Here is a 24,815-nt window from a genome sequence, read left to right on the forward strand (position 1 = left end):
CCCCTTACATAACTGGCTCAGGTGTAAAACTCCCCTCTGTGGAAGGTGCTGGGACACTCACACAGGCCTGAAGGCATACATCCCTTCTGATGGGGCACAACTGGCTCGGCCACGCTGATGTGACAGGCACCTGCCATGCTTTAGGTGTCACAAACCATCAAAGTCCCCCAAAGCACGCCCAGACTTATTTCTGAGGCTTCCCACCACAGGACTGCGTGATCCCCAGGGTGGGCACAGACTGTGCAACACCCTCGCCTCAGGGGTGGTACCCTGGGTGCTGTCACCTGAACCTGACTGTATTTTATCCCACTGAACCTGGTGTTTCATGGGCTCAACCCAATCTCAACAGATCAAGACTGTGACTACCCCTTTATACAAGAGACACTGAAATTGCAACAATTAAGTCTCACTTCACTCTCTGTTCTTTTCTCTCTGTATTTTCTTAAGTGGTATCTTCATACTCTGCTGCATTTTTACAGATGATAATAGCCAAAACGGCTACATATCTCCATTCCATTGCAACCAAACTGATCTAAAATAAACCTGCCATATATATACATATACACACACACACATATATATATATATATCTCACTAGTCACTGACTGTGACTTCACTCTCACCTGCCCAAAGGAATCTATTAGCAAGAACCTCAGTTACCCTTCCTTCAGGGGAAAGTTATAACAATTATGAAATACCACCATAAATCAATACTTTTTTTTCCTCCACAATTCAGAATAGGTAATGTTCTGTAAAGAAGTTCAGCAAAGCATATAAGCAAAATCCAAAAATCAATAAATCAAGAAAGGCTATTTGTATAATCAACGCCGCAAAACTTCAACAAGAAGAAAGGAAAAACAGAAGAAAAGAGAAAATAGTAATGAATACATTGTAATACACTCTTCAGAAACACCTACTAGAGTAAAGCCCTTATGTTTTTGTGAGTAAAAAAATCAGGTTTTAAAAATTACCACAATATTTAACAAATTTGCACCTTACACTTCTGATTGAATTGAGACCAAAAAGTAATTATGTGACTTTTTGTGTAAATCAGAAAAAATCTGAACAGCATCAAAATAAATTTGTTTTTAACGAGTTAAGGTAAGACAGCAGCTATATAAACTTTTGGTAATCTAAAGACTCACCTAACTCAAATGCATGAAGAAAAAATACCATACCTGAAAAAGATATTTTAACGTCTAGTTAAAGCTCTGAAAGCAATTACTTTGTTCTATGTATGCATGAGACCCAAAAGGGACTCCACAGACTTGAACATCTCCGGGTAACTAATGCCCCAAGGTAGACCTCCAGCCTCTGTGCCTTCAACTTGAGCTTGAATAAGTGTAGGTGGTGTGAGCTGAATGCTCATCCCAACATCTTTTCCTGTTGTCTGTGTACCCTTTGAGAGGTATGTGTCACAGTCATATTTTCTGAAAAATCCCTTCGCCCAGGATTTTGCTCCTGGGAAGCTGAGAAGCCTCAAAGAAAAGGGAAACAACTTTTATCTCATTTGCCTCTCCTGTGTTTTGCTCATGTGGAATGTGTTTGGAGATTGTTCCGGTGGGTTCTGCTGGGAGTTGTTTTCACTCTTTGGCCAATCAGGGCCAAGCTGTGTCGGGACTCTGGAGAGAGTCACGAGTTTTCATTATTATCTTTTTAGCCTTCTGTAAGTATCCTTTCTGTAGGGTTTAGTATAGTTCAGTATAGTATTCTTTAATATAATATAGTATCTTAAAATAATAAATTAGCCTTTTAAGAACATGGAGTCAGATTCATCATTCCTGCCTTCATCTGGGAGCCCCGCAAATACAGTAGGTATGCATTTGTCCTCTAATCTCATCCAAATATATTTCCAGAAGTGAAACTGCAGAGCATGAAAACTAAACAGTCACTCCAGTAGGAAAAATATATTTACTCTTCAGCCATCTGTTACTAAGAATATAAATGATGAACACTTGGACATTCAGCTATTTTCAATATTCTTCCTTCCCACAACATAGTAATCACATTAAATATTTATCTTTACTAGTAATCAGTATTTTTAAAGTGTTACATTCATGACCCTAGAAGTATATTCTGCTATTTTGGTTTTAATCCAGTTGTGACAGCCCCAAAATAAAACTTGATCTTAAGAAGTAAGGCATACCCCAAAACATAAACAGAATAAACTGGGTTTGGAATAGTCAAACCAAGTAAATTGCAATTCATACACATGTACATCCAAATGACTTTGGAATGGAAGAAGAAGAGAGGTTCAACTACCACTACGTGCAAAAAGATCCATAAATATAGCTAGAAGAAAATTTGATTTAAAAAATAAAATAATTATCTACCCAAACAAAATTCACAGACCTTTATCAAGTCTGACTCAACATAATCTAGACACATTGCATGCATTTCACACTGAACAATGTGGCACAGTGACATCATTGTTAGAGGATGAAGACGTGTGCAGGCAATAACCAACCACAAAAACAAACATCAGGTCATCTCATAAGACAGTGCTTCTAATGAGAAGATAATAGCATTCCTGAGGACTATACAGCATATGTATCTGGGGACTTCAGAGACCAATAAATGTTATTTTGTGCAGATCCCCTGCATAAAATGAATGGAAATATCCATCTTTGTAGAGAACCTCACTGATGGCATTTACTTGACAAGAATGCAATGGGAAGATAAAGAAATAGTGCAAACAAGTCTAGCTTATTTTAGGTCTCCTGCCTTTTCACTTTTCATCTCATCTCTTTAAATGCTTCTTATTTGCTGTCCTCATTGCCTGCATCTTTACATGCTACCCCCTGCCACTCTTTGTTAACTATAATTCCTTTTCAGCTCCTGGAAGTTTTTTTATCCTTGCTTCTCTCTGCCAATAACATTTCTTCACACTGCTCCCATCTTGTTGCTGTCCCATTCTCTTTTTACAGGTATTCCTCTCATGTTCACTCAACCTTTGTGCTTCCCCAGAGGTTCTCACCTCAGTGCCTGGATGCTACCAGGAGAAGGAGAGGAGGAGCAGCCTCTGCTTTCTGCATTATTAGAACCTGTGACTGTGAGAAGACAGAACACACAATGTACATGGAGTCCATGTGTTTACTGAACAGGTTTAAACTGAAAGTTCACAACAACATTCAGGGGTTTTGTTTTGTTTGTGGTTTTGTGTTTGTTTTAAATTAGTAGAATATCCAATCACAATACAGAAATAAGCTTCTCACAACTTCCTGCCAAGTTTCAAATCTTGGCTCCTAACACTTTTATAAACCATTTTTAATTAAGTCAGTCTTCCTTCTAACATAAACTTTTTTTTTGTTTTAGAGATTAAGATATAAGGCATTGCTGAATCATAAAAAGTAAATATGACTTCTGTTTCTAATGCATTCCTTATCCCACTAGAAGCAAAGAGTTTTACCAAGTGCCTTATTAATTATTATCACAGGCTTCCAATTGCCATCAGAACTCACACTGGTTTAGGGAAAGTTTTCCAAAAGGATGGTCCTTTGGTCCTTCTTCATATTGTCTCTCACATTTACCTTTAAATTTTACTCTGATCCTACAGAAGGCTTTTTGTTCTTAAAAAAACTCCAATATTGCTTTGTCAACACTCTCTTAACTTACAACAAACTTACCCTTGCTTCTGCATCAGAGTTATGCTATGACACACTTGTGCTTCCCCTGCACTCCCTGCCCCATTTCAGCCCAATCACTTATGGAAATCTCTGAACAATTAAGGTGTCAAACATACTAGATCTAAGGATAGTAAAGAATCAATGTAGAAGGGATACAGAGATCATCTGAGCACTAATAATTTACTGAAATTCATTAGTTTAACATGCAAATCCAGTGGTAACAACAAAGAGTCTAGGATGCTTCTATAGTCCTCAAAATGAGACATATTCAGTAATATTATGAGTAGTTTAGTAAAGAATTGTGAAAGATGGGACAAAATCTTATTCTGATGCAACTTCAAGTAAATTGTAACACGGTGTTACAATATGTAGATGTTTCAGTATAAAAGAACAGAAAAAAACTTCCATCTTGAAATCAGATAAACTACATTAATAATTTTAAAAATAATTTTCCCCATGTATAAAATATTTTTAAGCAAGCAACATTTGAGTATTTTTTTAAATAACCTTTAAACCAACAATGCTGGAAGAGAGATCAGAGGTGTTTGCATTTTAGTTTACTATTTCCACTAAAATACTAAATGCATTTATTTAGGAAACCTGTCCATGAAACTCAAATCAATCAGTTGCATCAAAAGAAGTCCATGTCACATACTGTGTGTACAGGTGCATAGAATATACAAGCACAAAACAGTAACCATCAACAGCATCCAACAACTCCCAAAACAGATGACATATCAGCATGCTGGCACACTCAGTGGCAAACCCTTTTCTTGCTGGGTAGACTTTATCATGGAAGAGATGCAGAATATTCACTGGTTCCAGATCCTATAATCATCCAACAACACTCCATTACCACAAAGAGTTCAGAACTTATGCTTTACATTCACTGAACTAAAGCAATCATGAAAATCTTGCCATTCTTATTTGACCAAGAAGAGTTTTCTTTCAGTATTATACTCTTCAGGAATGAGCAAAATTACAAATATCTCCACCTAGTTTGCTTCCATTAAGAAAATTACCAGAGCTGTGGGGATCTGCTGCCCTAAAGCTCTACACGCGTTATTCCCTACAGGGGAGTTTACAAAGTATATTTATGGGAACAGAGGAGTTAAAGGCAGTATTAATATCCTTACACTGCGTGACAGAGTTAGCACATCATGTTCAGAGTCCCACATCTGATACATCGAAGACCATTCAATGACACTGTACCTCAAGATTTGCAGAGATGATCAAACTTTGGCTTTTGGATCACAATTTTTGGTATTAACAAAGCTAATTCCTTCTTTAAATACACTAACTTTAAAAGTAAAAAATATGACAAGCATGCAAAATTTGGCAATGAGTGCAGGGAGCACACGTGGTGTCCCTCTATTTTGCAGCACTCTAGGTTATCCCTACGTACTGTGCTGCTATAACTTTTACAGATGTTCATGTGTGAGCTGCAGCTCATACATCAGGTACCCCAGCCACCTTTTCTTTGCAAAGGCATTAACTTGGAGACTTTCCTGCCATGTCTCTGCACTTATGGATAAATTGCTACCAGTCAGTTCTGGCTGTGTTACAAATCTTAGCAGGAAACTGTGCTTCCAATTTGTTTGCATGTTAACCTATGTTAAAGCATGATAACATTCAGCAAGTCAAACTACACCATATTATAGACTACAAACAAATTAGCAGTACAAGTCTTCAAACTTTTGAGCTCTCTACTGTTTTCTTCCAATGATATTTAAAGTAACTAGTGATTAGACAGCATAATCATATCTATTGGTATATCAAGCACCTCTGTTTTTCATTCTATTTACTTTTCCTTCTATTTATTTTGAAGACTTCAATCTTGTTTCCTTGTTTAGCTCAGCTGAATAGCCCAAATCCAACAAAGCATTTGAAACTGTGCTTAACTTTAAATAATTACATAAATTGCTAAATTAGTCCACAAGTGAAGGACAGGAGTAAAACGACCTGAATAGGTCTGCTCACCTGCTTGTGTGGATCAGCCCTGAAATGTTAACCCTTTGCAGAAGCCAGCCTCTAAGAATACTCAAGATTCCCACTAACATCACTTACCTGCATGCTCATCAGGCATGGACTGCCCCTGTCTGCTCTAGTCTCTGTCTGAGACAGCTCCATTCCAGTGAGGAATACCTTTGTACCACTTCAGCTAAAATGTTAGGAGTGATGGTTGCATTTGTGTGCAGTTACACTTGCATGATCTCAAAGACTTCTTCAGAACTTACAACAATGAGAGAGTATTTTTAAGTAATGAGAAATAATAGCAATTAACAATTTCTTAGCCATTATAGACTTCATTTTGCTGATCTCTAATTTACTTGGTACTTTTTTTTTTTCATCAGTGCCATAAATCCATCATTCAAGTATTTCAGTGCACTAGATCTTCAAAAGCACTCTTATGATTCTAGAATATATATTTGCCAGAAAAAAAACCTCCGGAATGTTTTATATGATACAGTAGCATGATGAAAATATTACTATGTAGCTTTAATTAAATAACACAGTATTTGCATACCATAAAGCACACAGAATAAGAGAAAAAAATGAGGATAAAAATCCACTCAATTGAGAACATTGATACAATAAGGTTCTCCAAAACAGACAGAAAAAAGACACATTATCACTAACAATTTACACACCAATTTACTGAGTTTATTAGCTGTGGGGAGAAATGGAAGAAAATACAAAAAATGGTTACCTCTGTAACCATAATTTTACCACAATTAATAACAAAAAAATGCAGAATTCAATGGGGCAGTGTCATTCACACACATTTCTCATTACTTTGAAAAGAGCCTTTGATATTACTTACCTTTGCTGAATTATTGCTTCCTATGCATTGGTGAAGTGATTTGTGGGAGAGAGAGGAACACAAAAGCTTTAGACTGGCAACTGTTAAGATTTATAATTATTTCTAATGCATTAGGAAAATCTCAAAATAGCAAAACTTTGAGTTAATGATTAACTGAAGGAGAATAATAGAATAATAGAATAATAGCTACTGGTTTTACCTTTTTTTTTAAGGCATTATTACCACCCCCTTCTCATGCTCAGAAAAATGGGTCAAAAATGTTATCAAGGCCTAATCCTATTTCAAGCAACATAAATCTTTTCTACTACTACATTATACAATAAGGGAAAAAAACCTCAGAATCTAGTTTTTACTCAGTGAAGAAGATCAGTCAATAATCAAGCAAAATAGAGGACAGGTTTGGGCACTCAGTTGTATTTCACTTCCGTTTCCTGAGACAGGAAATCCTCTGGAACACACTTTCCAGGTGTATTTGCACTCTGTTTTACTATGGTCAGCAAGGCACTGTGCATGTGTGAAAATTAATTATCAGGAAATATCCAGCTATGTATTCCAGCTATGTATTCCAGCTATGTCAATTCCATCTCTAAACAAGATCTAATTTCTTAAAAATGCACAATAGATTTGTGCAGCAATGGCAAACAGCTGGGCTTACCACAGCAATACAAACTTCAAATACCTTGAAGTATTCCACTAACCAGAGGTTCTTCTGCCTCTCTCAGGCACTGGAGGTCTGCATCTCCTGGTGTTTACAAGCTTCTTGTTCCTAGGTAAATGTCCAACTTCTTCATTTCAAATCATTGAAACTAAAGTTATTGTTCATCTTCAACATGATTTACCATATCAAATAAGAATTTCCTCTTAAAGATTTAATTAACAAAACAGAGGCAATACATATATTCAGCTTTCTATTTGTCACCTTTGAGATACTAATCTGTCCTCTGCCAAGCATTTTCTCCCAGACATATAAAATAATGTAATTAAAAAACTTCCCAGGATTAAAGAACAGACAAATGAAAAAGAAAAACTCTCTCAGAAATATCTGTGCTAGACTACAGAAGCAGAACAAGATTGTAAAAGAATGGGATTAGATCAGTCACAACACATGTAAGAGCTTCAACAGGGCAAAGGCTTTTTTCAGCAACAGAACAAAGAAGCTTCAGCACAGCGTGTTCATTTGTCTTCCATAGAAATTGATCTGTCACCATGACTGCTTTACACTTTTATCTGATTTCAGACAACAAACATTGGGCTCTCTTCATTTCATGAGATTTGGCTGAAAAACTGTGAAGTCAAGATTCGTAAGACTTCCTTCGAAGAAAGAAGAGTTAAAATGACGAAGACTATGTAGTATTGGAGCAGTGATTTCCTGAGCAGTACAATTCTTTTCATGAAACACCATGAAGCAGTAGTATTGGATAATTTTTGTCCAGAACTGCACAAGGGAACCAGCTGGGAAAAATGGTCAGCATGGGAAACAGAAAAATTTTGTATCTTCTCGCCTCCTGCACAATTCATTAAATCTCCACAACCAGCCAAATGTCTGCAGACAGAACTGTGCATGCACTTGTATCCTACTCTCCCAAAACAGAAAAGTACAAATGGTATACACTGAACTAAGGAACAGCATTCCATGCTCAGAAAAGTATGTGTGGGGTGAAAAATCATTTGTGTGCAAGAAAACATAGCAAGAGTTTTCTCTCATTTAAGTTCCTCTTAAAATTGACTTAAATGAGTAGCATGTGATGTGTACTTCATCTGTTCATTCTACAGACAAGCAGCAGAATTAACACAGTCAAACAAAAGTCAGATTTAGAGTCAAGACCTATTAAAAGTCTTTCTGTCTTTCAAGACCAAACGCAAAGGAAAAGTTATTTTAAATGACCAACTACTACATAAAGAATAAAGAAATACATACCCAAACCTTCTGATTCAAACAGGCAGGTATCATCCACACCTACATCTCTGCACCAAGATAAGAAATTTGCAGTGTTGTCCCGTGCAAAAAAAGACCCTGACGGAGCATTGGCTTTGCATGGAATTTTCCGAACTGGTAAGGTCTGAAAAACAGGAATTCTTTATTTAGCTAAATGATACATGCTATCATAATACTTAAGTATTATGAAATCACTATGAAAGATTTGCATAGCTGGGCAACTCCCACCAACTTATTTCCTTGGCCATTAAAGAATTCCAAGCAGAGAAGGATGAGAAGTGAATTTAACAGCATGAAGTTCTCAACCAAAAAGTCTTCCCAAAAGTCCACGCAATGAAGTTGCGAGCTGAACCAACATTAGCTACTTCTTAGGAACATTAGTGACTACAGGCTTTGGATTTAGTGTTCGGTCCAGTGCACTGAATAAAAAAAAAATAAAATATTATAAAGACAGACTTTAAACTAGGAGCTGGACTTCCTCACAGTTAAGGGGGAATTGCTTTCAGTTCTATGTTAGGAGGTAATCATAGCGTAAAGGAATGGGTCTTGAGGCCCAAAGACTACGAACACTTCAGAAAGGTCACTGTCTCCTGTTTAACAACACCCAGAAGTCCCCAGTGCACAACACAGGACTGTAAATCTAGCAGGTACAAAGTTAAGGTCTATAGACAGGCTCTCAGTGTACCAGAGTAGTTCCATTTACATGATTTCAATATCAGAAAGGATGCTACTGATACAGCATCAATATCTGTACCTAAGAGAGTAATTACTACAGCAATCCTGCTGCCTGCATTGGTACATTTACTGAGACACACAAAAAAGAAGTCCTTAGCATTTAGTTCTGACTTAAGGCTTCTTTTCCTCAAATGAAAAATAGCTGTACTACATGGCCAAGTGAAGACAGAAAATTAAACACTGTTGCTATGTAACTTCAGGGATCCCCACATCATGGAGGCATTCAGACCTTATATTGATTTGAATGCACTGTTTTTCCAATGCTGATTCATGAAAGTTTTACTTCTGTCTGGAATCAGTAGTTACTCAATCTAAGGTGAGCTAAGAGGTAGAAAACTGAAAATATTCTGTCTCTACTCATTCCTAGCTTAAGATGGGGAGAGCGGGGAAAACAAAAGACACAGGAGTAGGCTGCCCCTTAGAACGGCAGTATAATAATATCAGTATTAAACTCAGCTTAGAAGGAGTTTAAATATTATACATATGACAGCAGCAATGTAATGGCAGAATATGCCTACATGCACTGAGCCACTCACTGCTATCTACCCAATAAGCCAAATAAACTGAAAATAGAACAACTGCAGGCATAATCACCACTGTACTTACCAGTATGTCAATGGGGACTAACAGATTGTCTTGGCCAGATAAATATGTCTCAGAGATTTATGCAATTAAATCTATTCCTCAAGTTACCATCTAGCTTTCATTCCCCCATGATTTTTACTCCAATTACTCAATTTATGTTTCCTTTTTTTTTTTGGAAAAATTAACTTATGGTTCAAGCTATTTGCAAGGAGATATTATTGTTTTTCTATAAAACACCAACCAATTTTGCATGTTATTTTAAACAAAAAAATCTTATCCTAGCCCACAGATACCGTATCACCTCCTGGACCAAGGAGGGGAAAGCAAGAAGGAAGCAGGGAAGTAAAAACAGCTCTTTTCTAATCCAGAATAAATAAAAATAACTGATACAACATGAATTCTTTCAAGGGGCTCTAGATATGGAACACTCTTACAGATCAGATCACAGTGAAGTTTCAAAACATTATTGCTCCCCCTTCCCATTCTTCTGGAGGGAGAAAAAAAGAAAAAAAAATTGAAATAAATGCTTAGCCCCTTACATATCAGTGATTTTTTTTTTCTTTTCTTAGAAAAAAGTTAATAAAAAGGTGTCAGCACTAGACACATATTTTGGGCTAGCATTCTTTTCATATTACACTGATTTCTTCAAAGAAACAAGGAGTATCTCTTCTGAGACAAATACTTACACTCTACAGGCAGTTTCTCCCATTGAATTTCCTCAGGGTGACTTAGTCTTTAGGAAGAAGCAATGCAGCTCCATCTCTGTCTGTCCCTACCCTTTCCCAGGAGATTTTAACTGGACAAATATAATATAGTCTCTAACTATAATAGCCTTAAAAGTACACCCACTTCTTTTAAAAGGAGTCTCACAAGTCTCTGGCAGCTAGAAGAAGGTCAGCTAGTCCAGGCTGCAGAGGAAAGCTGTCAAAACAGGACTTCCATTCATGATTTTTCACTAAAACATTGCAGAAACCTTAAAGAAGTCCCTTCTTCAGAATGACTTCCCAGAGAAGGTTCAACCCAACCGTGCCTCTTGCAGTGCAAAAGAGGAACAAGCAAAGCGGGCAGGGAGAGTGGACTGGCACAAAGCAAAATGGGAAAAAGGCAGAGAGCAGCAAAAGCTGGGCTGCTCCATGAGGGAAGATAATCCAGGGGCAAAGGCAGCACAGGCAGTGGCAGCCCTCACTGGCAATGGTGCAGTCCCAGAGCGCCCAAAAAAGGCAATGCTGGGAACGTAAGAGCTTTAGACAATTGTTCTACTAGAGGGGAAAGAGCCAAGTCGGGTCTAGTGCGTCCAGGGAAGGCAATTCAGAATGAGCAGAAGACAAGGCTGGACTCAGGGCTGCAGCAGACACTGACCTAGCCATGACAGCCAGCAAGCAGCCAGGCTGGAGGTGGTCTGCTCACAATACAGCTCTGGCAAGAACAGGGGATGAGGTAAAAGGGAGGTTCAGGGCCATGGGCAGAGAGTGCAGGTCAGGGTCCCAGGAGAGGCTGGTCACAATTATTAAGGTATTTTGATTCCCTCAAGTCTTGACAATTAATCTGTGGTTTTTAGTGCTTCAGTGGAATCAGAAATACTCAGTACGTTCTAGTTAACTCCATCTTGTCAGTAGGTGCAAAGAGGTGACATTTCATAGCCCTCTATCAATCCAGTTACATAAAACATCCACTGTACACACATCATTCTTGATCATATTCTCACTGAATCAAATTATCAGCCGCTCTAAATTGGTTTAACAACAAGAAAATCAAACTGAATGAAATTCTTTTTCCATATAATCTCTGCTTGGACCAGATTATCTGAAGTGATACACAGATGTTGAATCAACTGAGTTAATAGTCAACATAAGGGGAACCAAATAAACGATATCTGACACTACTATACTCTTTGTAATTTTTGATTTTATATGTCAAATTAAAAGCACAAATTTCGGATGCTCTATTATGGATGAACACTACTGTGACAGGAACAAGATGCCAAGAAGCCAGCTCCAGTATTCCTGGCACTTGCAGACTTGTGCATAAGAACTTCAGAGAGAATGGAAAAGAGGTAAGGACACAGTTACTGTACGTGTAAGAGCAGACCTGCAGTGTCAAATCATGTCACCTCTCAGTTCCCTCTTCCGTTCTCATCTCTGGATTTTTCCACAGTGTCCGTGTTCTCAGGCTTGCCTTTGCAGAAAACTAGTGAGTCTTCTCCAAGAAAAAAAACTTCTGTTTCTAATGCCAGGAAAAGCTCAGAAGAGCTAGTGACATCATACTGGGTTTGTTTGCTTCCACAAGGCTCTCCAGCTCTAGGCAGTTCTGTACCTTTATCTGCTTTGTGCTGAGACAATCATAATAAATAGCCTGTACTCTCTGAAATCCAGCTAAGGACACTGAACACTGTTCTGGAAGCCTGTAATAAACCACTTAGATTACCTGAGAACTATTGAACAACAAAAAACCCCAAAACTACAACAAACCCCCTGCCCCCCCCCCCCCCCCCCCCAACAAAAACCCAAAATCCCCAAACTAAACATCACAACAAAGACATTCTTGTGTGTGTGACTGGTGGCTGCCATCTGGCATTCAGTGGCGATTCGGGCTCAGTGTGGGCACAGCCCATCTGCTCTCCTGGCCCTGAGCCCAGCACAGGAGCGAGCCTCCAGCCCTGGTCCTGGAGCCCAGGACCTGCTGTGTGGCACAGAGCCTGCAGCAGGACAGGAGCAGCTAGGAGTGAGGAGATAGCCAGGAGAACCCGCACTGCCTCGCTTCCAAGGAGCCGTGGGGAAAGCATTGCAATGCCTGGCAGGAATGCAGAAAACCCCTAGTGCCCTTGGGTCACTGCTGCTCCCCAGTACTAACAACACATTAATAAATCTGGTTCTAAATATTTTGTATCTTTTGATTTATGCATATTGCAGTGACTGAACGTAGAACTTCTTTCAAGAAGAGCAATTCAGAACAGATGGTTTACGTGTCAGTAATCACCTGAAATTTCATACACATAAATTACAATTCTATGCTTTGACAGCTAAGACTTTTAAACACATCATTTAACCTAGCTTCACTATGCAGCTTAGACAGTCCTGGAACTTAGAGCATTCCTTTACAGTGTCTTTCGAAAGCACATTTCTGGTAGTAAAAGCTACTTACAGCAAATAGTAAGAGTCTAGGTACAGAACATCACACTTAACTGAGCAAATTTGAGATATTCCTTATTTCATAGTGACAGAAAAAAAGTTTGATTAACAGACGTCCTAAACAGCTCACAAGTGACAAACAACCACACGTAAAAACAATACATTGTTGCAAACAACAGCTACATAATTTAATGACCAAAAAGATCACAAAAGCTTTGAGTCATTTTCTGGAGCAAATACTACACAGACAAACATCCCTGACATTGCATGATTTCACTAAAATATATTAAAGTTTCATCCCGTTTCCCACAGTATTAGGGTCTTGCTGAAGAGAACAGCAAAAAACCTCACCCTCTTTTCTATTCAGTAATAGCCCTACCAGGTTTATCACACAAATTATAGGGAAATACTCATATTTTCTAATCACCTACTAAATTTTCCTACCACCTCTTAAACAGAGGTCTACTTTTTTAATATTTCCAAAACTGTCACTGTACTGCTCAAACTATAACACATGAAAGCTTTTATTCAAGAAAGGTTTCATGCACAAATATCTTTTACTGAGTTGTATAAATGGCCTGACTATTTCAAAAGTGCTTTCTAACAGATCATTCTGAAATAATTAGGTTTCCACATGGCAAAACTGACTTTTGTTGACATAGTATAGTATGACCACAGTTGCTTTGAAGCAGCAGTGGCTGCAATTACTCCTATCAAGTATCAGGAAAACAATTCCCCAGTCACACTCCTTTTACAATCTTGTCTTGTTGACGTGCATGCATGTGGTTTAATACAGGATGTGAAAGTGCGAGTGAAACATATGATGCAATCCTGGAAAAATGCTGTCAGGTTCACTTCTGAATCCAAAAGGGACTCTCTTACATCGATGCTCTGAAATCACATGGAAAAATGTATTTTCTGTACTGCTTTTTCAAAACGAGTTCACAAACACATGCTAAAATCCCCATTTATTTATGGCAGACTTAGACTTGACCCATATTTTGAAGATTGTTCATCACATTTCCCTCTTTGAACAGATGATTTCAGGACATTTTGAACTATCACTTATGCTTGAATAAAAAGAAAAAGATGAGCCATTTGTCTGCTATGAAAGAGGGTTACAGTTACTAGGTAGTCATAGGAAAAATTTGCTTTTATCTCCTGATGACCTACATTAACCAAAACAGGGGGTGTGGAGGGGAAATTATGCTATGCAGTACCTAGCTGCTGTGGTGTCTTGCTAGGCCATTTAGTGTTATGTGAGCATAAATTCCTACTGAAATGTGATTGTATCAGCTAGATAGAACATGCATTTATTTCAAAACTTTCTACCATTTGCCTTTTAACTTAGCTCTGTGGCCAGTACCAATCCTTTTCCTCCTTCAATTCTTCCCTCATTTTGCTCAAGTGTTCTTAAACAACTGGACCAACAGTCAAAAGAAATGTGCTAAATGCACAGGTAAAACAGAATATGGAAATATATATACAGAATTTAAAATTAGGCATTTCCCACTGAAAAAAAAAAAAAAAAAACCAACCAAACTAAGAAAATAAATATAAACCACTCAGCCCTCCTAAAGGTGCAAAATAGAATTTAAACTCAGGGGCAAATTTAGAATACGAAAACTCAACAAGGAAGTTCTGAAGGCTCAGGAGACAAAAAAAAAAAAAAAACAAAAACAAAACTGAACTTCTCCACAGACATAGAACTAAGAACAACTTCTAGATTGATGAAAAATAACATTGAACATACAACAAGCAAGCACCCCTAAGCAATTCACTTAAGAAGCAGCAAAACATTGTCTTTCAGTGAAACATAGTCTTTACATTGTCATATCATGCCATTTTAATGGAATAGGAAATTTGATTTCAAATTTACAGATCATGTGTTGACCAGATTTTTACCCTATATAATAACTGCAGAGATCAACAAAAGCCAAAAATCACTCATTATCAACTTTCTAGATTCTAAGAAAACATTTGTGAATACTTTGGAATCCCTAACATATTTACAATATGTCAATAAAAATAATTAACGTCATCAAGGCTTTACAGAAATATACTGACTTCAACATTCAAATAACTGCAGGACTAAATTAATGCTTCAACCATGTTATTAGGTGTCAAAGTAGAACACATTCTTTCATGTGGCACTAGCGTTAGCTTCTTAAGAGTAAGCATATATAGAAAAAAAACTTAATTTCACAATGTAATTTTAAAAGTTAAGCATTTTTTCATGTCTTTTTTCTTCTAAGGTCTCTGTCCAAGACACAGCTTACTTATCACACAGCAAAAGATTGGTTATTCAAAAGAGATAGTGTACATAGTAATGAAAAACTAGTTTCACAGAAACAATACAGCTTTTACCTCTAGCAGTGTGCCAGAAAGCAAAGGAATACAAGATACTATTCAATCCACAGACAATGAACTGTGATACCCATAAGTAAATAATGTCAGCAGCAAGTCAGAAGCTTCATTCACCAGCTACAGCACACTTCATTATTTGACTAATAAGTCATTTAAATGTAGTCTAAGGATATGTGCATTTCAACACACTGAGGCAAAATCCCAAAGTCTGTCAGAGCTAGAAGGCCATCTCTCAGGGGCTGGCTAACCCAGGGGGGCACACAGGAGCCAGGAGCCTTGCAGTGCAGAGCACAACTCACGGAGGACCACAGCTGAGAGCCCAGCTCAACAGGTGCCAGACGCTGTTCCTTCCCACTCCATTTGTGTCTCTGGGGGTGGGATTAGGTCACTCTGGTCCAAAGACTTGGGGAGGGTAGCATTCACATTCTCTGAAAAAACCCCTTTGCCCAGAATTTTTCTCCTGGGAAGCTGAGAAGCCTCAAAGAAAATGGAAAATAATTCTTATCTCATTTGCCTCTCCTGTGTTTTGCTCATGTGGAATGTGTTTGGAGATTGTTTCATTGGGTTCTGCTGTGAGTTGTTTTCACTCTTTGACCAAGCAGGGCCAAGCTGTGCCGGGACTCTGGAGAGAGTCACGAGTTTTCATTATTAGCTTTTGAGCATTGAGTAAGTACCCTTTCTGTATTCTTTAATATGGTTAGTATAGCATTTTTTAATATAATATAGTATCATAAAATAATAAATTAGCCTTCTGAGAACATGGAGTCAGATTCATCACTCCTCCCTGCCACGGGGGTCCCTGCAACTACAACAGGGGAGGATGATAAATTGTCTTTTAAAACTTCTAGGCATCTATGTCTTTAACATATCCATACCTACTGACAAGTTCACTTTTATCAATAGTCTTTCAAAAGCTTGAAGAAGTAATTTGCAAACTCCAGGAATGTATGCACCAAAAATTAAAAGCCATTACTGCTACTCTGAAAATGCTAGCAGGCCAAATGCAAAAATCAATGGTGGTTTGTTTTTTTCTAACGCTATAATAGCATTAAATAGAGTGACTAAAATTAGACAGCATTCAAGAGAGAGACTTGAATTAATTTTTTTTAAGTGCATTAAGATTTTATAAACAGAGATAATAAGAGAGACACTAGGGTAAGCCATGGCAAACACCTCTCTACAGTATCCATGAAAACAGGGCTTCAGTAGTTCATTCACATTCAATAAATGGACTGTAGTTTTTCCTCAGATCTCTGGGTTTCAGAATTAACATTTAGATGGGTATTTTTAAAACTGACATTTCATAATGGAATTCTTCAGAAACATTTGATTAGAACAGAATGTGGCAATTCTCACAGTTGCTCTTTCAGAGGGCAATTACACCTTATCCTTGGTAGATGATCCTGAGCTTTTCCCCATCACAACCTCAGAAATCAGAGCTGAATTAGCAAAGAGTCAGTTGAAGAAGACAAAAAGAATCCTAGTTTCTGAATTTCCCTCATTTTTATTGCACTTAAATGAGAAAAAAAATGGAGGGTTGCAATCAACAGGAGAATTGCATTTCTTTGTCACACAGCATGACTTGTGAATGAACATGCCAATAAGCACCAATTATTCCATGAGATGTGAAAGTATTTCCATGAGATATAAATGGTGAAATCTGCAAATCCTATGGATTTTCATGGGACATATTTTTGAAAGCATCTTTTGTATTATCAAATTATGTTTTATCAAACATCACATTCCTAAAGGGGACATGATTCTCTCAAAATAAAGCATAAAAGCGACTGAATTTTGGCAAAAGCAACTAATTTTAGTAATAGCAATTTCAAAATCACTTTACCTCTTAATTCTTCCAGAAGAGCCCAAGCTAAGGCAAATGCTTCAAAAAATTTTTAACTAAATGGTTGAAGTTCATCAAAACACTACAGGTTCTAAAATTTCTTATTGAAAAGGTTTTCATAATTTCACTGACAGTGTGGTCAAATAACATATTACTTTGATCTATGGAATTATAATGAATAGCCTTTCACTGTCAGTCTAAATAACAAACATAAGAAGCAAACATAAGAACATTCAAATTCCTTGATGATGGTGGATATACAGCTGTATTACCATTATGCCTCCTCTTCTTCTTCCACCTGGTTTTCTCCCAATAAGCAACCTCACATTTTGTAACCTTCTGAAGTGCAAAACAAGGGGAGGGTTTTCCAGACCTCTTCTGCAAGATTAGCTCCAAATGGTGCACTACCTCCCGAGACAAGTGTCAAGGAAGACTCTGAAATATCTAGGCAGTCTAAAGAAATACAGAATTTTTCGAGATGCTTTATCTGTTTGCTTTCTCAATTTTCAGATGTTTAACAAAGAGGAAATTTTTATGCAGATGCTGAAAACATTCAGGAAGAATTTAGCATGCACCTCACTGCAGGTAAATCTGATGCTCCAATGCCCTGGATGTTAATTTTTGAGAAAAAAATGCATCTTTGCGTTATGATGAAGAATCTGAATTTCTGCAAGTTTTCCAATTAAAAACCACAAGGAAACTGCTAGAGCCCAGGGAATTCTAAACAGGTGTGGAACTTAGAAACTTTCATTATTTGAAAAACATGGTGGAGTGTTTATCTATACAACAAAATTTCTAAATCAGCCTTAAATCAGCCTCAAGTTAAGGGCAAATCTTTACTGTGTACTTGAAACCTTCGGGGTTGATTTACATAAACAAACACAAATTTGAATATTTATTTAAATAAACAAATTAAACATAATTATGGTAGCTATAAATTGATGTCTATGCCTTAAAGGGACTTTGTTTTCTTCTTGGCATTGTAGTCATTACTTATGCTCAGTATTCCCGTTGCTTCAGAAATTTTGGCTTATCTTGGTTCAGGAGTCACTATTGGTAATTGCATCAAATTCTGCAGTTCTTCCTCATTCATTATTTCCAGAGATCTGCTACCATTAACTTAGACCTAAGAACTGCACTGTAAACTGGAGACAGTTGGTCTAAATTATGTTTTCTCAAGTTATAAGGTGATTCCCATGCAAATCTCTGTTACATTTCTGTTCCAGACTATTCCTACAGTCTGGAACAGAAATAGTCTAAATAAATAATATAGTCTAAATAAAAAGCCAAATAGAAAGATCTGTTACATGGATGTCTACAGTTTGCTTTAAATACTTAACAAAATAAGTAATAGGAACATAACAATGTATTTCATGTAAGAGGCAAAATCCGGCAAATCTAAAAATGGCTTTTTATAAATTTCTCTCAGAAAATATGCCATCCCTATCTTTAATACTCACATTGAAGTAATGGCAAAAATGTTATGAAAACATCCAGGTTTAACATAAATTTTATGAAGTGTTTAAGTATGAGCATTCCATACAAAGTCAATGTTAATTAAAAATCTCTGGAAAAAAACTTGGTGTTCTCTTGTTAAATTATATTATTAGAAATCAAAATTTGGTCCTCATCACCTGTATTGCAGTCCAAATCATTATATTTTCCAAAGCTGGACTACCAAGTAGTTAAATACTTAAATCTGCCCTGCTTTTCCCCTGAAAATTAGCTTGCAATGCAAATTCTTGTTATTTCTGCAATGTTAAATAGGAGCAGAGAGAGGTGTGCAGGAGAATCACTGAAAAGAGCAAGGCCAGTTCACATACAGTGCTCTTTAGCCAAACAAGGGAACACACCATGCCTTCCCAAGGACAAGAAGTACCAATGAGAAGAACAATCCAGAGACACATGATGTCTTGGTGTTGCCTCCAGGATTGTATAGCTCTGCTCCCAACACAGTGCAGGGCTTGAAGTGTCTTTAGAATCTTTTTAAGTAGTTTTTCAATGTATTCACCTGGAACATGCCAAGCAGACAAACAGATAATACCCTGGAATTGGTCAGAAATCTGCTTTCATAGTCTGATGGGCAGCACCACTCCATGGTACCCTGCAATCCTCCTGCAAGCATAAACTTTAGTTGTAGGAGTGTTTGCTGAGGCGCAGAAGGTTTGTGCGTGTGACCCACTGCAGACAAATCCTACAATATCTGCAAGAAACCTGGTAGCCAGCCAGTTGAACGAGCAAGCTACTGACACGTCTGAGAGACATACAAAGAGTCCTCTAACAAGCAGCTTTACGGTCTTGTGGAAATTACTCCTTCTAGATGGATCAGCACTTGTGAATCATTTTGCAAGATCATTCTTTCCCTCTCACACCCACATCAGTCTGCCACTGGAAAGATTAATACACAAAAAGACAATGCTGCTGTTTTTTAATCCTCCCAAGTAACTGAGAGTCATATCTATCATGCATATGATTAGAAGTTGGCTCCATGAGCTTTTATTGCAAAATAAGTCCAGAAAGTACAAGTGTGCAGAAAAGCAAATTGCTGCTCCAGACCATAAAGGATCTGTTCATGGCCTAACAATTGATGCAGCCCTATGCATGAAATCCTCAGCTGGAGAGTCAGATTTACAACTAACAGAGGGGACCTGGGCCTGACATCACTGATGCAGCTGAGGTCTCTTTACGCTGGGCAGACAGGTTCAAGGCACCAAGTTTACAGAGCACCATACATTCATCCCATCTTCAGGACACAGATAATCTTGAGAAACTGAAGCCTACAGTATGAATAGAACCACCATATTGATTAGATCAGACTTTCAGCTTGGCCATCTGGGGTCTAAGAGCAAGAACCAGATTCCAGATCTAATTCTGAATGATTGGTACAGATTCTTCTAATTGCAACTCTGAAAACGCATAACATATCTCGAAGATAATTCACCTTCATGAAGCAGGTTGAAGCTTCATTGTTTTAAGTGGAGTGTTTGTAAATATATCAGCAGCTCCAAGGATGGTGGGCACACTACTGCACAACTAAGAAAATGGTAATAACAATTAACACAGTTTATTTGTGCTTATTTTTAAATCTTTTTTACTGGTCTTACTAAACTAAGCCAAACCAAATCAAATGTGGGCTCTGTGCATACTGCACATGTCTTGATGCTCTGAATTTATTTGTACAGCTGTGAAATTCTCAAATTAACTATCTGTCAGGAAAAGTAAAATACTGAGAGGAGACCGTGGAGAAGAAATGCAAGTCGATGGGAGAAAATTACAATATGGCATATTGCAACATTAATTACTCTCATGGAATAATTGCTGGTATAAAAATAAGCCTGTAGTTTCAAGACAGTACTCCATTAGCACCAGCACAGGTTGTTTCAACAACTTACTACTATACAAATCTTGAGCATTTATTAAGATTGATGCCAGTCATCTCCTTGTCATTTTATAAATTTTCATTATTAGATTTATGAGTCTAAAAATCTCCAGAAAGAGGAAAAAAATTAATTCTTGGAAAATACATTATATAGTCAAACTGCCCTCCCTGTTTAAAAAAATCCATTTTCATCTACGACTCAAAAATTTTGTCTGCTTGTAGCAAAGGATCAGATACAACATCAATGCTTTCAGAATTATCAGGTTTTGAAGCATGGTTTAGCTGCTTAACGATGAAGAACTTTGTCTTCTGGGATTTGCAAAAGAATCCTAGGACCTAACATCTTCTGAAATGAAGAATTTTTAAATGCTTCCTCTTTAGAAACTTAAATGCTTTTAATATCATATTACTGAATATTAACCAATCAAACAGCAAAGCAGCTAGAGTAATGGAAGACACAGAGTACCTATTACAATAGCCAAAGGTGCTTATTATGGCATTAGGCACAATAGCAATGTGCAGAGACTGCCTGAACAGCACCAGAGGCTGCCCAACTCCTGTACTCCAGATTCCACATCACTCTTCTGAAAAACAAATATCAAAGTGGAGTGTGGCCCAGGTGGTATTTTTAGATGCAGGGATTCAGTCCTAAAAAGGCTTTCTACAGAAACAGAAAATCCAAATATAATTCAAAATAATTTCTTTGAAGTTTGACTCTTGTGAAGGATTTCCCTTTGTCCACCAGCACAGCCAGCAGGGTATTCAACCCCAAGAAACAATAACACACAGAACCTATGAGTGACCCTTATGCTTTCTCAATTTCTAAACTTATCAGCTATAGGGACTTCCTCCTCTGGGTGGGGTTTCTGTGCATTCAGCCTTCCGAAAGATCTCTCTTCCAATACCTTATTCAGTATTTACTTTTAAATTTATTCAATTTAAACACTCCTTGACAAAAATTTTCCAACTTGTATGTAAAAAAGGTTCCCCTTTTTCTAGTTTGGCTTCCCCTACCTTCATTCAATGTCCCATAGTTTTTGTATAGAAACTGACCATTTACCACACCATTCCTGATTTTGCCAGTTCCATCACATGCCCCTCTTTCCACACTCAAGCATCCTAACCTATCCAGTCACTCATAAAAAGCAACTCCATTATTTCCTCCATGCATAACAAGTTATGCCTTTTTTCCCCTGCCTCTGACTCTTAAGGAAAGAAGACTACTTCTTCATCACAATCCGTTTAATCTCCTTTTCAGTCTCTTAAAGCTCTATCCCCAAAGTCACATTACCAGTAGTTTCCTATGCATTTTGAAAAAGTCCTCAGTATCCACAAGTGTTTCCACATGACAAAAAAAGAAAGGAAGTGTTGATATCAACATAACAATCTTCCTTCCAGATTTGGAAAACACAATATTTTTGGAACTTTTTTGACGTCTGTTTTCCCAATTTACTCCACACTCAAAATAGCTGATGCTGGCCTAGGGGACTCCTGAAATCTGAAGGAAGGCCAATGCTCACTAATAAGAAAGGGAATGATACAGTTTAGTTAACAAACAAACTGCAAAACTGACATTGACTTGAAACTTACTGCACAAGCTACTAAACCAGAAGCAATAGGATTTAACCTCTGCTGTTTTGTAGGGTATTGCAATATGAATTTAGGGAATTATAGCAAAAAAAACTGATGAGTTGGTGCATGTAATATTAGCTTTTAATGCCTTCTTAAATCTATTACTATTGTTGCTAAACTGGCCAGACAGCCCCAAAGAGCTTCATGATGAATTCAAATCAATCAGAGCAGGATAAATCATCTTTCTTTAAGACAAAACTAAACCCAAAGGTTTTGAAATGAAGCTTTTCCATAGGAACAAGTTCACAGAGAAGGTGAAACTTTGCTTTTGAAAGCAGACCAGATCTTCAAGCGTGTGGAAGGCCTTAGTTAAGATTACACACACTCCCTCCATTAACCATATCCTTATCATGACTTCCTCACACAGATGCAAGCTGGTGCAGCAAGCAAACTGATCCTTCTGGCTAATTTTATATCATTATCATTATATAGCTGCCTTCTATCTAAAAAAATTTTGAAGTTACATATATGGTTAGAGCAAGGGTCAAATGGCTTCAAAATTCCACATATACTATTAATGAAAAGCATAAAAATTATTCAGGGGAGACTGTGGAATTCTTTCTGTGCTAAATTTCATACAGCACTGTCTCCTCATAAATGTTCTTGGCACCACAAATTCAGATTTCTCACCACGAAGACTAGTCCTATTGCCCAAGAGTGCTATACAGGGAATTAAAATCTGAAAGGATGAATAGCTCCCTAATAGTATACAATGATACAAATCTAATGTTCTGCCATTTCTTTGAATTCTTTCTAAGTATGAAATAACACACATTGAGAAAATAGCAGTGAGGTAGATTTTTTCCCTTTAAATGCACTGTCAGTTGTAGCAGCCTGATAAATAAAGACCAACAAATCTAAATAACGGCCACATATGGGACTGCAAATGTCTAATTGCCTTCTAATGTAACTTAGAACACAAAAAACAGAACAAGTAACTCTTCCTTCTGCCTAGCTAATTCCTAGGCTCAACCAAAAAGACTGCCCTATGTGTTTTCGCACTTGGAAACTACCATGACACTTAGGTGAAGACAAGCCAGACCATATTATGAAGAGAAACTCCAAAGCTGCCCAATACTTCTACTAAAGACTTGATTATAATTTGAACTAGGAAATATGACAGACAATTTCTTCTACAACATCAATTATGAACTTGGAACCAAGAAAAACAACTTACACAGGTGCAACTGACACAAGACTGTCAGTTCTCAGACCACCTGATAAAATTTATGCCATGCCCTAATTTTTCCTACAGACAAGTTACGAAACATCACGAGCAGAAAATGCATTATGTGATTTCTGTTCTTGGCCTCTTTTTAACACATTCTTTATTTGTCTGTTTTAGCTTTCAAGGAAGATGTACCTGAATGCAACCAAAACTATAAGAACAGTTTCATATTGAATGTGTTAATGTGTCAACCATTTAATTCTACTTCTCCAAGAAATGAACTTGCTGCACTCTTGAATGTTTCCCAGTGAGACTGTCCCATGAGACCAGTTTAATTTAAAGCAAGGTTGTATTCAAACAAGCCCTTAAACGGATCCTTCCAAAACTCCTAAGTATGTTCTAAGTTTCACATTTTCCGTATAATTCCTTCAACTCTTTACTGAAACCCCTCCCAGTACACCAACAGGATCTTTAAACTCAAGGCACCAAAACTAACTATAGAGTTTTATTATTGGTCTCCCTAGAGCTGTTCTTAGAGGAGAAGACACGTCCCACAGCTACTTAATATTCCCCTTGAAAATAAATACAAGGATCATATTTTCACTGTTGCCTACCACATCCCACTGCTAGATCTGGTTTATTTATTTATTCTCCACATATTACAGTACTTGTTGAGTAACTGCTTTGCATAGATACTTAAATAAATACCAAATAAACATTATTTCCATCAATTTCATATTGCAATTTTTCTACACAGAACAATTTCCTCCCCACACATTTGCAGAATCTCCACATATAAAACCTCTTAACTGTTCAAAAAAACCCTCAGTACCAAAATGGTCGGATACATCAGATACTGATATTCAATGCTAGAGTGCTGACCAACACTTACTTTGCCAGGCTTGTTTGCATCAAAGCTGTTTTCTTTAAATTTCTCCTGCAGGGTCTCAGCTAACCGGCAAAGCAAGGCACCATTATCCAATTTCTCCATAAAGGTTTCTGCTGTTATTTCTCTACCTGAACATCAAACAGAAAGTTAACATGGCAGAAAACAGGCAATGGTATAGACTGCATTTGTGTAAAAACAGAAATCAAAAAAAAAAACCAAAACTGAAAAAAGCTTAAACTGAAAAACTTGCGTTACTTTGACTATTTTATGAATCACCTCAATACTACTTTACTGGTAGATATACAGCAAATTATGAAAAAAACCCCATGCTTTCTTTAGGAAGGCATGTGATATTTAAAGAATAGTTCTAGCATATCCAACCCCGTGTATTTCACTTTACTTATGAGGATCCAGTGCTTTTAACATAATGTTTTAAAAGAGAGAGTACAGCAGGAAAATGGTTTACACCAGTGTGCATGTGTAGTTATAGCATGAATTGCTGAGAGTTGATTTTGTAACAGAAGTAAAAAACCATGTCAAAAATGAAAGAGTGGTATACTTTTAGTAGACTCTTAAATCTTTATCCTGCAAGAAGTAGACAAGACAGTGACTGCAATGCCCCTATGAATGTTCTTTTTCAGAAGTGAAGTTAGGTACACAACAAAATAACATAGAATAACATTTCATGTTATACATCTACTTG

General features: G+C 37.3%; 1 protein-coding gene across 4 annotated transcripts in view; it reads right to left on the bottom strand.

Annotated features, from left to right (window-relative positions):
* Positions 1-24,815, bottom strand: part of GAS2 (growth arrest specific 2) — an 86,351-nt gene that overhangs the window by 44,292 nt on the left and 17,244 nt on the right. For 2 of the 4 annotated variants that reach the window (XM_038138797.1, XM_038138798.1), the window contains exons 3-7: positions 24,116-24,240; positions 8,369-8,510; positions 6,451-6,470; positions 4,325-4,454; positions 1,146-1,178 (exon numbers count right to left, since the gene is read on the bottom strand). In XM_038138797.1, the coding sequence (XP_037994725.1) occupies positions 1,146-1,178; positions 4,325-4,454; positions 6,451-6,470; positions 8,369-8,510; positions 24,116-24,240 (450 nt within the window). The remainder of the gene's footprint in view (positions 1-1,145; positions 1,179-4,324; positions 4,455-6,450; positions 6,471-8,368; positions 8,511-24,115; positions 24,241-24,815) is intronic. The other 2 variants (XM_038138799.1, XM_038138800.1) reach the window with 2 other exon arrangements.

This window comes from Motacilla alba, chromosome 5 (assembly GCF_015832195.1).
Source record: "Motacilla alba alba isolate MOTALB_02 chromosome 5, Motacilla_alba_V1.0_pri, whole genome shotgun sequence".
NCBI lineage: Eukaryota > Metazoa > Chordata > Aves > Passeriformes > Motacillidae > Motacilla > Motacilla alba.